Source organism: Rutidosis leptorrhynchoides, chromosome 5, assembly GCF_046630445.1.
Source record: "Rutidosis leptorrhynchoides isolate AG116_Rl617_1_P2 chromosome 5, CSIRO_AGI_Rlap_v1, whole genome shotgun sequence".
NCBI classification, from domain to species: domain Eukaryota; kingdom Viridiplantae; phylum Streptophyta; class Magnoliopsida; order Asterales; family Asteraceae; genus Rutidosis; species Rutidosis leptorrhynchoides.
In genome coordinates, this window is record NC_092337.1 from 120,179,482 (window position 1) to 120,192,377 (window position 12,896).

General features: G+C 35.5%; 1 protein-coding gene across 1 annotated transcript; it reads right to left on the reverse strand.

Annotated features, from left to right (window-relative positions):
- Window positions 1–2,697: 2,697 nt before the first annotated feature.
- LOC139848983 (uncharacterized) lies at window positions 2,698–3,435 on the reverse strand. The gene has a single exon (XM_071838662.1). It carries the CDS (start codon window positions 3,433–3,435, stop codon window positions 2,698–2,700), a length of 738 nt encoding a protein of 245 aa, XP_071694763.1.
- Window positions 3,436–12,896: the final 9,461 nt, after the last annotated feature.

A 12,896-nucleotide genomic window follows, 5' to 3' on the forward strand; every position in this document is an offset into this window, starting at 1 on the left:
AAATCTACTCGATCAACGCTTAAATTCTGAATTGAATGATGATGAGAAAGATGAGATTTTATGCGATTCAATGAAATGAAGGTACAAAGAATTCAAGAAAGCTCGAGGTGATTATAAGTTGACTGAAAGAATGTTGTTTGAATTAAAACCAGAGGAACAAGAAGTGCTTCTAGAAATCATCGAAGAAGAAAAGTCCTTTCATTTTTATTTGGAAAGACAATTGAAGCGAAAAAGTGATGAAGGTTCAAGTAAAATTGAAACTGTTCACGTCAAAACGATAGAAGAAGCACTTAAAAAAGAAAAGGAATCGGATATAAATGTGGATGAGATTCGAGAAACACTTGAGCATATGTGGGGCAAAGAACAAACGGACAAGTTTATGAAAAACACTAAGAATTCTTTTTTCGATGATAAAGGTTGTACAATTGAAGAGGTTGAGTGCACAAAACCCATACCGTAATGTCAATATAAGCCTTGAAGAAGGTTAAGAGATCCAGGTGAGTTCTTAGTTGTGTGTCGGTTTTGGAATGAAAAGGATTACACAACATTGTTAGATTCGAGTATAAGTGTTAATACTATGCCAGCTATAATTGCAATGCCTTTGGGTAATCGGGAGTTAGTTCGTACCAATACGGATATTCGTTTTGAGAATCAAACTGTTGATAAGCGAATCAGAATCGTGGAGGATGTTACTCTTATTATTCACGGTGTTGGCTATAAAGAAGACTTTTTCATAATGAATTGTGCACCGGATGAGAAAAGTCCAATAGTGCTGGGGCGGGTTTCTTGGCAACTGTGCGAACGTCATTATATTTTGATACGGGAACATTGGTGATAAAAGATGAAGACATAATGATCGCTCTCAATCATCGATTTGGATATGGATTTGACTCTAGCAACATCGGAGTCAAGGATACCGGAGATTGCTAAGCATGGAAGAGGAGTCGAGTGCGCGACACCGAAATAAACACCGCACGACCTTGTAAAGTTTGTAAGCTTTTCTTTCTATTTTTCTACATACGAGCGGAAAACGGACCATATTTTATGAGGCAACACGGGTTGGATTTATGGACTATCTCTATTTTAGAGCATTGAGGACAATGCTTTGCTCTAAGTGTGGGAGGGGGTCAAGACTTAGACTTTGTCCCGAGAAAAAAAAGGGGGCCCAGCCGCAAAATGCGATGGCCAGCCGCAAATTGCGGCCGAGTTTTTGAGCGAACAACATCAGGGTTAAAACATGCGCAAGCCTTGTTTTTGCGGCCCAACCGTAAATTACGCCCCTTTACCGCAAATTGCGACTGGGGGGTCGGTCACCACTTAAAAAAACAAAACAGTTTTTTTAAACCCCCTTTCACCTTGAACCCGTCGCCTATTTGCACACACACAAACAGACCCTAAGTTTTTGATTTCTTTCACAATTTCGCTTATAATCCATCAATTAATAATCATCTAACATCATTCCAACATCAAAATCATCATAAAAATCAAAGCTATTGGGTTTAATTGGGTGTTCTTGAGAAAAACCCAAATTCAAGGGTTTAAAAGTTGACAAAATTGATGAAATGGTCCCTGTGGTTTGTACCAAAAAGCTGGTTTCGTCCCTAGGCTTTTTTTTTGATGGATTTCGTCCCCGACTTATGTCCCTTCTGCTGGTTTGGTCCTTATTTCTAACGGTCATCTGTTTTAGACGTTAAATGGAAGCACGTGCCAAAAACGTGATGGGTAATTTCGGAATTACATTTTAAGGGACCTTTTGAGCAGTTTTTAAACTTAAATGATATTAATAGCTTCACCTAACTCAATCGTTGTCTCTTTAAATTCAGGTGCAAAATCCATCTTCTACCTCTCGCCATCTGAAAAAATCAACACAAATTCGTTCAATTTAGGGCTTCATTACTCAGTGTCTTCAAGATGGTTAATTGTTATTGTGGTTTGATAGCTGTACGCAAATGTTCCTGGACCGACAGAAACCTAGGTCGACGTTTTTATTGTTGCCCAAATCAGGTAATTAATGAACTGAATAACGAATTGGATTTTGATTCTATGTTTTGTAGGTATTATTAATCGTTACATTTAATCAATTTTGGTCCTTTTGCTTCAGTCTTCAGATTGCCATTTTTTCTTGTGGTTTGACCCACCAATGGGTGCACGTGCTGTTGCAATCATTCCAGGATTATTGAACAGGATAAACAGGCCGGAGAAGATAGTTAAAACGTTGAAGATGATTTTGATGCTTAGTTGGTTTTTCTTTGTTGTTTATGCTGTGCTAAACTAGTAGGTTGTTGTTAGTCATCGTCTTGTAGTTTGGTTAGTAAGTTTGTGGTAATTTATTGGTTAGGTTCAATGAAATGGTCATTGTATTTAGTTTTGGTTGTGTAACTCATTCTACTGTCTTTTGGTTCAATGTAATGTGTAATGAAATGGTCAAAAAAAGAGTGTTTTGGTATTATGTAATGAAATGGTTCAATGTAATGTTCAAAGAAATGGTATCATAACAACTACTTTAACAAACCATCATCTAACATAAAACTACCATTACAATAAACCTGGAATAATTGGCAACATCAAACAACATGTCCAAAATACATGATCAGTACACTGATAATCAAACAAGTTCAAAAGACATAAACCACTACAAGTTCAAAGGACATAAACCATTACAAGTTCAAAAGACAATAAAAAACAAGGCATCACCAACTACACAACATGCCCTTTCCCTTTCTTCTTGCTAGCAGCTTCACTTGACATCTTCCTTTTCTTCCCATCATTGCCATCATCTCCACAACCCCTAGAGTTATGCCCATACAATTTACACTTACCACATTGCACAGTCTTCCCCTTTCTTGTCAATTTCCCCCTGTTATTAGCATCTTCCTTCTCATCCATTAATTTCCTCCTTGATTTCTTAGGCCTGCCTGCAGTCTTGATCTTTTTTGGTGGTAACAGTTTTACAAGTACAGAAGACTTCACCCACAACTCTCTCCCATTAACAGGTTGAATGCTAAAAGCATAGGCTTGTTTCCAAGTTTCTAGTCTATAAACATGATGAACCCAGTCTTCAACATGCCCTACTTCCATTGAATTCTCAGTCATGTTATATAAACATGCAACAACATGCTTACATGGCATGCCTGTTATCTCCCATTTTCTACAAGCACATGACCTATTCTGCATATCCACCACAACTTGGTCACCATGAGGACCATTCACCTGATATTGCCCAGTACCATTCCACAAAACAACACAACTGTTAGCTTCTCTCTTCACCACATCAAATAACTTAGTAGCAGTAGGAGTTAGAGGTCCATCACTTTTGGCAGCCACATTCAACACATTAGCAATCCTTTTCATCAAATACTCTCTTATATACTCCAATGCAGTCACTATTGGCTTGTCCCTAGCATCACACAACCACCTATTCAAAACCTCACACATGTTGTTTAGCAAAACATCAGACACTGCCCTATGTGAGAAATGGCTTCCAGCCCAATGTTTTGGTGGAATGTCATCTAGTTATTTGTGACATCTTGCATCCAATTTTTTCATCTCCAATATAGCCCTTTCAAACTGTGGTACAGTTGTTGCCCTAGCACAGTTCCACAAGTGATTTTTAAAAGCATGTCCTCTCCACCCTTTTGCCTTCATATTCTCATGAATATGTCTTAGACAAAATCGATGCTCAGCACAAGGAAATTGCTGTTGAATAGCAGGAAGGAGACCCTGTACATTCAAAAGCATATTGCACAATGTAATAATAGTACATCATATTAACATAAAAATTATTAACCAAATAAATCATACCTTTTGTCTGTCACTTATGAAAGTGAAGTTTGACATAGGTGTAATCTCCAAATCTTCAGCTAATAATTTCAAAAACCATTCCCATGATGAAAAACACTCCTGCTCAACTATAGCATATGCTACTGGGTAAATACCATTGTTGCAATCTATACCAACAGCAGTCAACATGTGTCCAGTTGCAGGCTCCTTTATAAAAGCACCATCAACACCAAGCAAGTCTCTTTCAATTGTTTTAAAACATTGTTTCAACACTCCTAAACAGATGCACACCCTTTTAAACACATGTGTTTTAGCTTTTGGATTATTATTCTCAGTTTGAACCCTCACAGTTGTTCCTGGGTTACACCTAACTAACTCTTCAAGGTAATCCCTCAGATCTGCATACTGATCAATGTAATCACCTTTCAAAATTTGTTTTGCCTTACTCAGTGCCCTATAAGCCTTGAATTTAGAAACTTGTAACTCATGCTTTGCTTCCATTTGAGCCTTAACAGCTTTTGTTGGAAGGTTAGGGTTAGATGCTAATTGGTCAACCAATTGTTTAGAAAGGAAAGTATAGGTACAGTGCTTGTTAACCCTTGAATGCAAACATGTATGATGAGGTTTGTAGGTTTTTACTTGCCAAGTTTCTAGATTTGGGAGTTTAGATGTTTGAAGAACCCACTCACACTTTTTAGGTTTCCCCTCCTTATTGTCTGGTAGCTCACATGACTTTAAAGCATCTTTATTTTTTTTTGTTTTATTCTCCACCCCACATGAGGTACTCTCTTCTGGATCACTTTTCAAACATTGACTAGTATTATCCACTACTCCTAAACATATTGCTCTAACCCCTAATTTGTCATTCTTTTTAATAAACAAGTGCCATCTAGTTTCTACTGCATGTACCCTGATTGCCTCTTTTACCTCTGCTGCACTTGAAAACTTTTGGCCCAACTGAAAATGAGTCTTTGTTAAATCTGTATTTTCTCTTTGTTGCTTTTTCAACTCCTTTATCTTCTTCCTCCTTACTGGATCCTCCCCAAGATCAGCATCATCACCACTAGAAAACTCATCAAAGTCCATTATTTCTAAATCATCCCCCATTCCATCAGTGTTTTCAGTGACATCAGTGTTGATGGGCACCTTTGAAAACTTGCACCTGAACTCTTTCATATCAACATGCACATCAACTACTTTGTGTGCTTCATCTTCCACCAAGTCATCCTCATTTTCCACCATCACATCCTCAGTCTCATCTTCCACCAAGTCATCCTCATCTTCCACCATCACATCCTCAGTTTCAGCTACTTTTTGTGCTTCATCTTCCACCAACACATCATCATTTTCATCTAAATTATCCCCAATTCCCTCATTATCTACTTGAACATCATCATACATATGGTGCAATACATCTTCAGTTTCCTTATCATTCAATACTTCACTTTGTTGGGTGTTAACAAAATCATCTACTTGCTTATGAGAACATTCACCATATTCTAATGCAAGATTCCTACATAAACTACCATTTTTTACATTGTGTTTTTTACTTGCACTTAGTTTTGGGACAACTGGAACATCTTCTTCAAGGTCTTCTATGATAATTTTTGGTCTACCTAATGGACTCAGTTGTGCATATACATTACTGAAATCATGTTCACTATACATCCATATTTCTTTATGATCAGTCACATACGACATCAAGTTCAAAACATCCTGGTCACTACCAAAATCTTGTAATCCATAATCCAAATGAGTATTAGGTTTCAAAAAGTGGAACAAAATCAAACTTCTACCATCGTACCCAAGTGACTCAATAATATCATTCATCATAATTACAGACCATGTATCAATGTCAATAAGATAAATATAAGTGACCCTACCATTGACGTATTCTCTTCCAGGCTTATCTGTAAAATGACCCCCATGATGAAGCTTTATTGAGAAATAGTTCGGATACAAACCTGAAAGAGCAAAAAAAAAAAAATCCATTAATTTCAATTTTTTTGAAAAAAACGCTACTTTTACAGTAAATTAGGGCTAACAATGTAGACTAGATACATACTGTATATGTCAACAAGATCGTAATCTTCTCCTTCTTCTCTTATCCTGTAATAATCGTCAGACATTGTTGTTCGAATTAGGTTTTGAACTGATTTCACTGTAGGGGTTTTTTGTGTTCTAGGGTTTGTGAGTGTCGATTGTTTGGTAGGAGTGTATAAAAGGTCCTTGAGGTTTGTTGTTACTCATTTAAGTTTAAAAACTGCTCAAACGGTCCCTTAAAATGTAATTCCAAAATTACCCATCACATTTTTGGCACGTGCTTCCATTTAACGTCTAAAACAGATGACTGTCAGAAATAAGGACCAAACCAGCAGAAGGGACATAAGTCGGGGACGAAATCCATAAAAAAAAGCCTAGGGATGAAACCAGCTTTTTGGTACAAACCACAGGGACAATTTCAGCAATTTTATCTTAAAAGTTTGGGTTGATTTTGCCACCTATTGAGTGAATTGTTCTAATCATCCATCAAGGTCTTCTCTTGTGTTTTTCTTTCCTTTTCTTTGTTCAATTTTCAACTTTTGTGATAAGTATGTTTAGGGTTCATATTATACCCGAATTTGTTAATGTTTTGTGCATATATTATTTTAATCTGAATTTGTTTTGTCTAATAGAATGTGTTAGGTTATGTTTGCATAATTAGTTTATGAATTAGATTGAACTTGGACAATTGCTTGCTAGTAGTTGACTAAGTTAAACTTTAAAGAGTCAATTGATGATCCTTTGTGTTAGTGTGATCTTAAGTGTTTAAATTCGGGTTTATTTTGCTTATTTTAGTATAATCCTTTAATGGTGATTATGGAAGTAGTGGCATAAGTAAGTTTTCTTTTGACTTATGATTGAGTGAGAAAGTTTGTAAGGCTTTAAGTAGTTAAGATGAACAAATGAGTTGGTTAGTTGCTATTAGGTATAAGATGTGGAGATAATGCTAGGTTGTGTACATGTTTTGCTTTGTACTTAATTGATTTTTATTAAAGCATATACATGTAAGTTGAGTGTTTAGTTTGGATACTAATTGTGTGTACTAGCGTTTGTTTTCAGAAAATTCCGAAAAGAGCAAGAGTAAGCAAGGGTAAGTGATCGTACCAAATCCGGATGGCGGATAAAATACGAGTGCAAATCTCAATCACGTTAACTGTGAGCGATTTAAGTCTTTGAAAGCTCTCCGAATTAACAATGATTACCGGATCCAAAGTCAAGCTGCAAATCCAGTCAGGGTCAAACTCGGTCAAACACTTAGAGAGAAAGTTCTTCTGTAGAGAGAGAAAGTTCTGCTCTGACAAAGTGATTTCAACTGCCTATCAATGCAATCCAGGTGGCTTATTTATAGGCAAAAAAGGTCAAAGGTTCTCTGACGTGTCATGTTCTGATTGGTGGGTCAAACCTTATTCTTCGGAACTTTGACCAGTCAACCCGTATTTTTCGGCATATAGATTTTATCTTTATTCGTTGTCCGTTACTTCTGCTATCCTCAATCCGCTGATGTAGTTATACTTGGTTAATTTTTATGCTTTTATTCACGTTTATGGTGTTCGGTTTCTCTTTAAAAATATGTTTTTTATATGCTAACCGAATAACGTATCATTAAGTCACCCCAGTTTGAGAATGATAATTTTTTGAAAATATCACTGTTAAACTTAAAAAATATGTATTTTCGTATCGATTCTTGTTATCGCATTAAATGTTCTGACATTCTCATTTGACTTCCTAAATGTACGTGAGTGCCTATAGCATTATCTTTCAACCGCTTATTTCCCTATAGTTTCATTTTGTTTTAATCTACACCCTATACGTGTCCCATGAGTCTTTTTTCATTCGTTTTGCTTCCATATAAATACACCCTTTGCTTCCTCTCTTTTCTACCCTTGCTTTTATTCTCTCCTCAATCTTTTCAAATTTCAGACTTCTTAAGCGTATTAAGGTTTGTTTATTTTTTATATTTGCTTATATTTGTAAAATGACTACTAACGAGGCATCCACCATCGGTTCACAAGCTAATGTTAAATATATTATTCCATTAACTACTCAAGAATTTCTTGATGATCTGTGTGTATCTTATCCTAAATTAAATGCTTTTTCTCCAATCGTTCCGCTACCTTCTTAAAGGGCGAATGATCCTCCAAAGGATATGATGTCGCTGTATAGTGATGCTTTTGATATTGGCAACATTCGAATCCCGTTTTCTACATTTATGTTATCTCTTCTACAATATTATGGAGTTAGTATAAGTCAGATACATCCACACGGTCTTCAAAATATTAGTATTTTCGAAATATATTGCAGATCTCTTCGTGCCGCTCCTGAAGTGAGAATTTTTTGTGCTCTTTATCGCATTATGGTTTGTAAAGCTGAATGGTTCACTTTTGACCGTAAAGCTGGAACTACTTTTACCTTAGAAATGAATAATCGTGATTTCGGTAAAACTCCCAAGCTAACCGCCCCCGAAAAAGAAGCTGTTGGGGAAATTAAATCTTTAGAGCTCCCTCAACGTCCATATAACGATTTTATTTTGGCTCTTGGTGACTTGTCGCACCGTTGGAGGAACAAAGATGTTACTCCTATTGTAGAATTGAATGGTGTTCGTGGGAATCTTTTTGCTAGTGTTTTTTTATTTCTTCTGTTTTCACTTACATATATTTGTATTTTTTTTTTCCTTTCTGCAGCAATGGATCTTTCAAGCATTATCACTTTGAAACAATTGCATTCCGCTGTATGCAAAGAAGTTCCTACAGCCCCTTCAATCTCAGAAGAAACTGTTCCTCTTAATGTAGCTATGGTGGATCTTATGGAGGATGTAAGTAACTAGAGGGGGGGTGAATAGTTACTTAGTGGTTTCTTAAAACTTTTTCGAAATCTTTAACAATCAAAACATAAGTTTTAAGTGTAGAAGCGTTTGTGTTTGTTAATGCAAGTATGTAAAGATTGTAAGTGCACAAACACAAGGATTTATAGTGGTTCAGGTGGATGTTAACTAATCCACCTTAATCCACCCCCCAATTCTACGAATTGAGACTTTTCTTCACTATGATACCCCAAACCCGGTGAAGTGTCCGGATACAACACTATCTCCTCGATAAGCCGCTACTCATGAACCCTTACGTCCCTTTGAAGATTTCACAAACACCAAATGCTCTTATCACAAGATCCTAATGCTCTAACCTAGTGAAATCACAACTACCTTCTAGATCTCTTTAAGAAAATAGCTTACAAGTAAACTTATAGCTAAGCTTACAATCACTCATAGTTCTTCAATAGGTCACACCAACTTAATTCCCAATGGAATTGATCAACTTCCTAGATCCCTTTAAGGAAGTTAAATCATTAAGCAAGATGATGTTTCTTATCATAAGAACTATCTATCTTCCTTGACCCCCTAAGGAAGTGTCTTACAAAGTAAACTTAAAGATACAAATGATAAGTACAAAGTTTGCATTTCAATTCTACTTAGTGTAAGTAGAATCTCTCTTTCTCTCTTATAATCTCTCCATTGATATGTGCTTGAGGCTTGGGAGATCAGTAGATATGACTTTGAAAGAATATTGGAAAGAGGTGGTCTTCTAGTTTGGCAAAGTGGTGTATTTATATTCTAAGAAAATATTGACAGACAAAAATGCGGTTGAAGCACGGTCGTCCGTGTACTCAGCCTTACAACTTCTGTCAGCATTTTAACATATCCGTTGAAGCTCCTTTTTCTTTGAATTTTTGGATTCTTTACCCAATATAGAGCCTTCAAAATATGTTTAATACACCTAGAAGTTAACTCCGTTACCCCTTTGATCTTGGACATATGCATGGAGGTTGACATGTGCTAGCTAAAGAGGAAAGTCCAATGTCCATGACCATTGTCATTGATTTCCTAATATGGTAAATGCAGATTTTTGTCCCTTGACAAACCACTAGCATCCAAACTTCATTACCCACATCTTTAAACCTTTTTCTTCATATTTGATGGAAGTATCTTGCCCATTGAAACCTTGTTACAACTCCATTGAACTAGTTTGAGAATACTTTGACTAGTTGCACTAATCATAAAGATACATCACTACATTCCAAACCTCATACCCATGTCTACACCAACTTGTCTTTTATTTGATGGAATTATCTTGCTCTTTGGAATATTGTTACATCTCAAATGAACTAGTTTGAATCTAGTTAGAACTTAATGGTCCTTGTTACAACCTTGACTAGTTTGAACTAATTACATTTACATACATACAATGGTACTTAAAACTAATGGGAGATCACCTCTTTAAATAGGTCTTTAATCACCATTATTAGTATGTTTAAATGACATTATGTAATAGTATAAAAAGATATAATACTTGTGTGTTTAATCTTATTTCAATTTAAATCATCATTAAGGTGTCATTAGGTGTGATTAATCAAGATTAACATCTTTTGGTTCAAAACCCTTTTGAAATCAAAGAAGACAACTATTATAAGTACATTTAAAAAGGTTTTGTAAATTATTAATGCCTCAAAGTGGTCTAACTTGAAATGGATGAATTTGGTTACAGATAAAACTGCGGTCCATCCACGATCGGTCGTGAGGTTGAACGTAGATCAACAGTTTTTGTAAAATGGTGCAGCCGTTGGAACAGGACATCTACGGTCAGACCCGCGGTCGACTGTGGTGCAGCCGCATATCAGTTTTTACCAAATTAATCATTTATGTATTGGTCTTTTGCTAGAGATAGTGTAGGCATGTGAACTTGTGTTGTTCAATACGTGGTTTAAGCACACAAGACTTGGTGTCATCATCAAAACAAAGTGCTTAAAATTTGAATATTAATATTGGATCACTAACCAACATTCTCCCCCTTTTTGATGATGACAAACATATGTAAGTGTGCTTAAGCGTATAATACAACACATGTGTTAACATCACTTACCATACACTTTCTTCCCCTTTTGTCGAAGCAAAAAGGTTAGCTCCTCCTGGAACTAAGCGCGCCCTAGAGTAATGCTCCCCCTTGAATCTTACATAGCGGTAGATGATATAGCTCCCCCTTGAAATGTGCAATATAAGACTCATAGAAAAGAGGATTAGTCCACACATAAGACATAATATCAATTAAGGCGTGATATGAACTCAACGAGCTGGATAAACCTTCAATCAAGGGTTAGTGCACACACATAATCATATATAGCAAGCATAAGACTCATTGTGTGTCATTGATAACAAAGATAGTGGAGTGAGGACTTTGACCAATATATGTGATCATTAGGGAGCATGTAAGATCAAAAACGCGTATGAACCACCACATATCAAGGTTAATTAATAGTATAGCATGAATGTGCGATATAACAGGTAGTGAGTAGAAGCCTTAGTGTATCATGCAACATTATCATTAAGTACCAACATTACCTCACTAGTTCTACCAATTTCAGGCATGTATAGAAGCAAGTAGATTTAAGCAAGCATGTAGAACCATATAGCATAGCATGGTATACATATTGCACATAGCACAATGTGGAAACATAAGTGAGAGTAGCATGCAAAAGCTAATATACATGAGATTAATTGTCAAGCAAAAAATCATGCGTAACAATCATATTCATAAGCTTAGATGCTAGAGCATGTATGAAAGAAGGTAGGTTCAAACAAGCATGTTAAAACACAAGAATAATATAGCATGACAAACAAGTAAGAGTAGTACACGTAATCATATCATGTAACACTATAAATATTATCATAGTAGTTTCAAACAAGCATGTAAGGACACAAGCATGTCATACATATGGCACATGTCATAAGCATAGAATTTTAAGCATATTGCACATAATATAAGCATAGCATGTTGAATACATATTGTAAGAATACAAGTAAGAGTAGCATGATGAAGCTAATATATGCATAACGATCTAATTTATATATAAGCTTAAAACATGCATGAGGCAAATCTATTTAACATTATGAGCATATTAGTTGAAGCATGTCAAAAATGGTGATCAATAGGGCTGATACGATAATTCAAAACATTATCCACATGATAAGTTATCATTTAAAAATCATTCACTAAGTTTCAGGTTATTCAACTAAGAGCATATCTCTTTGTATACTTAGTGATGAACATATGTATAACCTAAGCATATATATCATGTTAATAATTCACTTATATGTAATGATCAAAGCTAAATTGGTGTTTAAATAATCACTTATTAGGTTGACTAGTCCAATTTTAGCAAGAGGATGCACACATATATGAGTTTCGGAAGAAGTGGTACCTTAATCGAGGAAAGTTTGTTTCATCATTAAGCCTTGAGCACATGATCTTTCATTGTTATAAACTCGACTTTGGTAGTAGAGAGAGAGCTACAAGTGTTTGTTCCTTTGAGAGCCAAGAGATTATGCATAAACCAACTAATGCACATATACCACTCTTCTAAATAGTAGCTATCCATTATTATCCGAATCTCCAAGGCACATGATATTCATGATGCATAGAACTCTTTAGATTTCTCTAAAGATCCTTTTAACGGCTCAAAAGTGTGACATATCGGGACTTTTCTTTGCATGGATGATGAGCATAATAATGCGTTGAAGTCTAGCATTTATTGTTAGAAATATATGCATGCATAGGATTCAAGAATAATATTCATCACAGTAAGCACATGTCACATCAAAACAAGCAATCATGCATAGTAAGCTCAATTAAAATTCATACTACAAGTGAGTAGCAATCATGCATAAAAAGTAAGTAATCATGATAGTCAAATATACGCATGTTCCATAGTATGAATATTGATGAGAAAATACATAAACTAAATAACTAGATCAAGTAGGTATTTGAGTTGTAAACTACGATCAACATGATTTTTGTTAAGTCACTACTTATTTAGTCATTTGTTCAAATATAGCTCAAGTTACACTTAAATGATATAACGTAACAAGCAATCACATAACTCATGGTAAGCTAGATAATATCAAAGTATTATTTAGTACTCAACAAATATGATTTAAGAGAATTATCATCATGTAGAGATATGTTAACATGACTACGGATAATGTTAACTAGTTAAAATTTTCGATGTATCATAGTTAACAATTTGGA

Excerpts from the sequence above, each read along its gene's own strand:
- LOC139848983 (XM_071838662.1), bottom strand. The coding sequence starts at position 3,435 with ATGTGTGAGGTTTTGAATAGGTGGTTGTGTGATGCTAGGGACAAGCCA.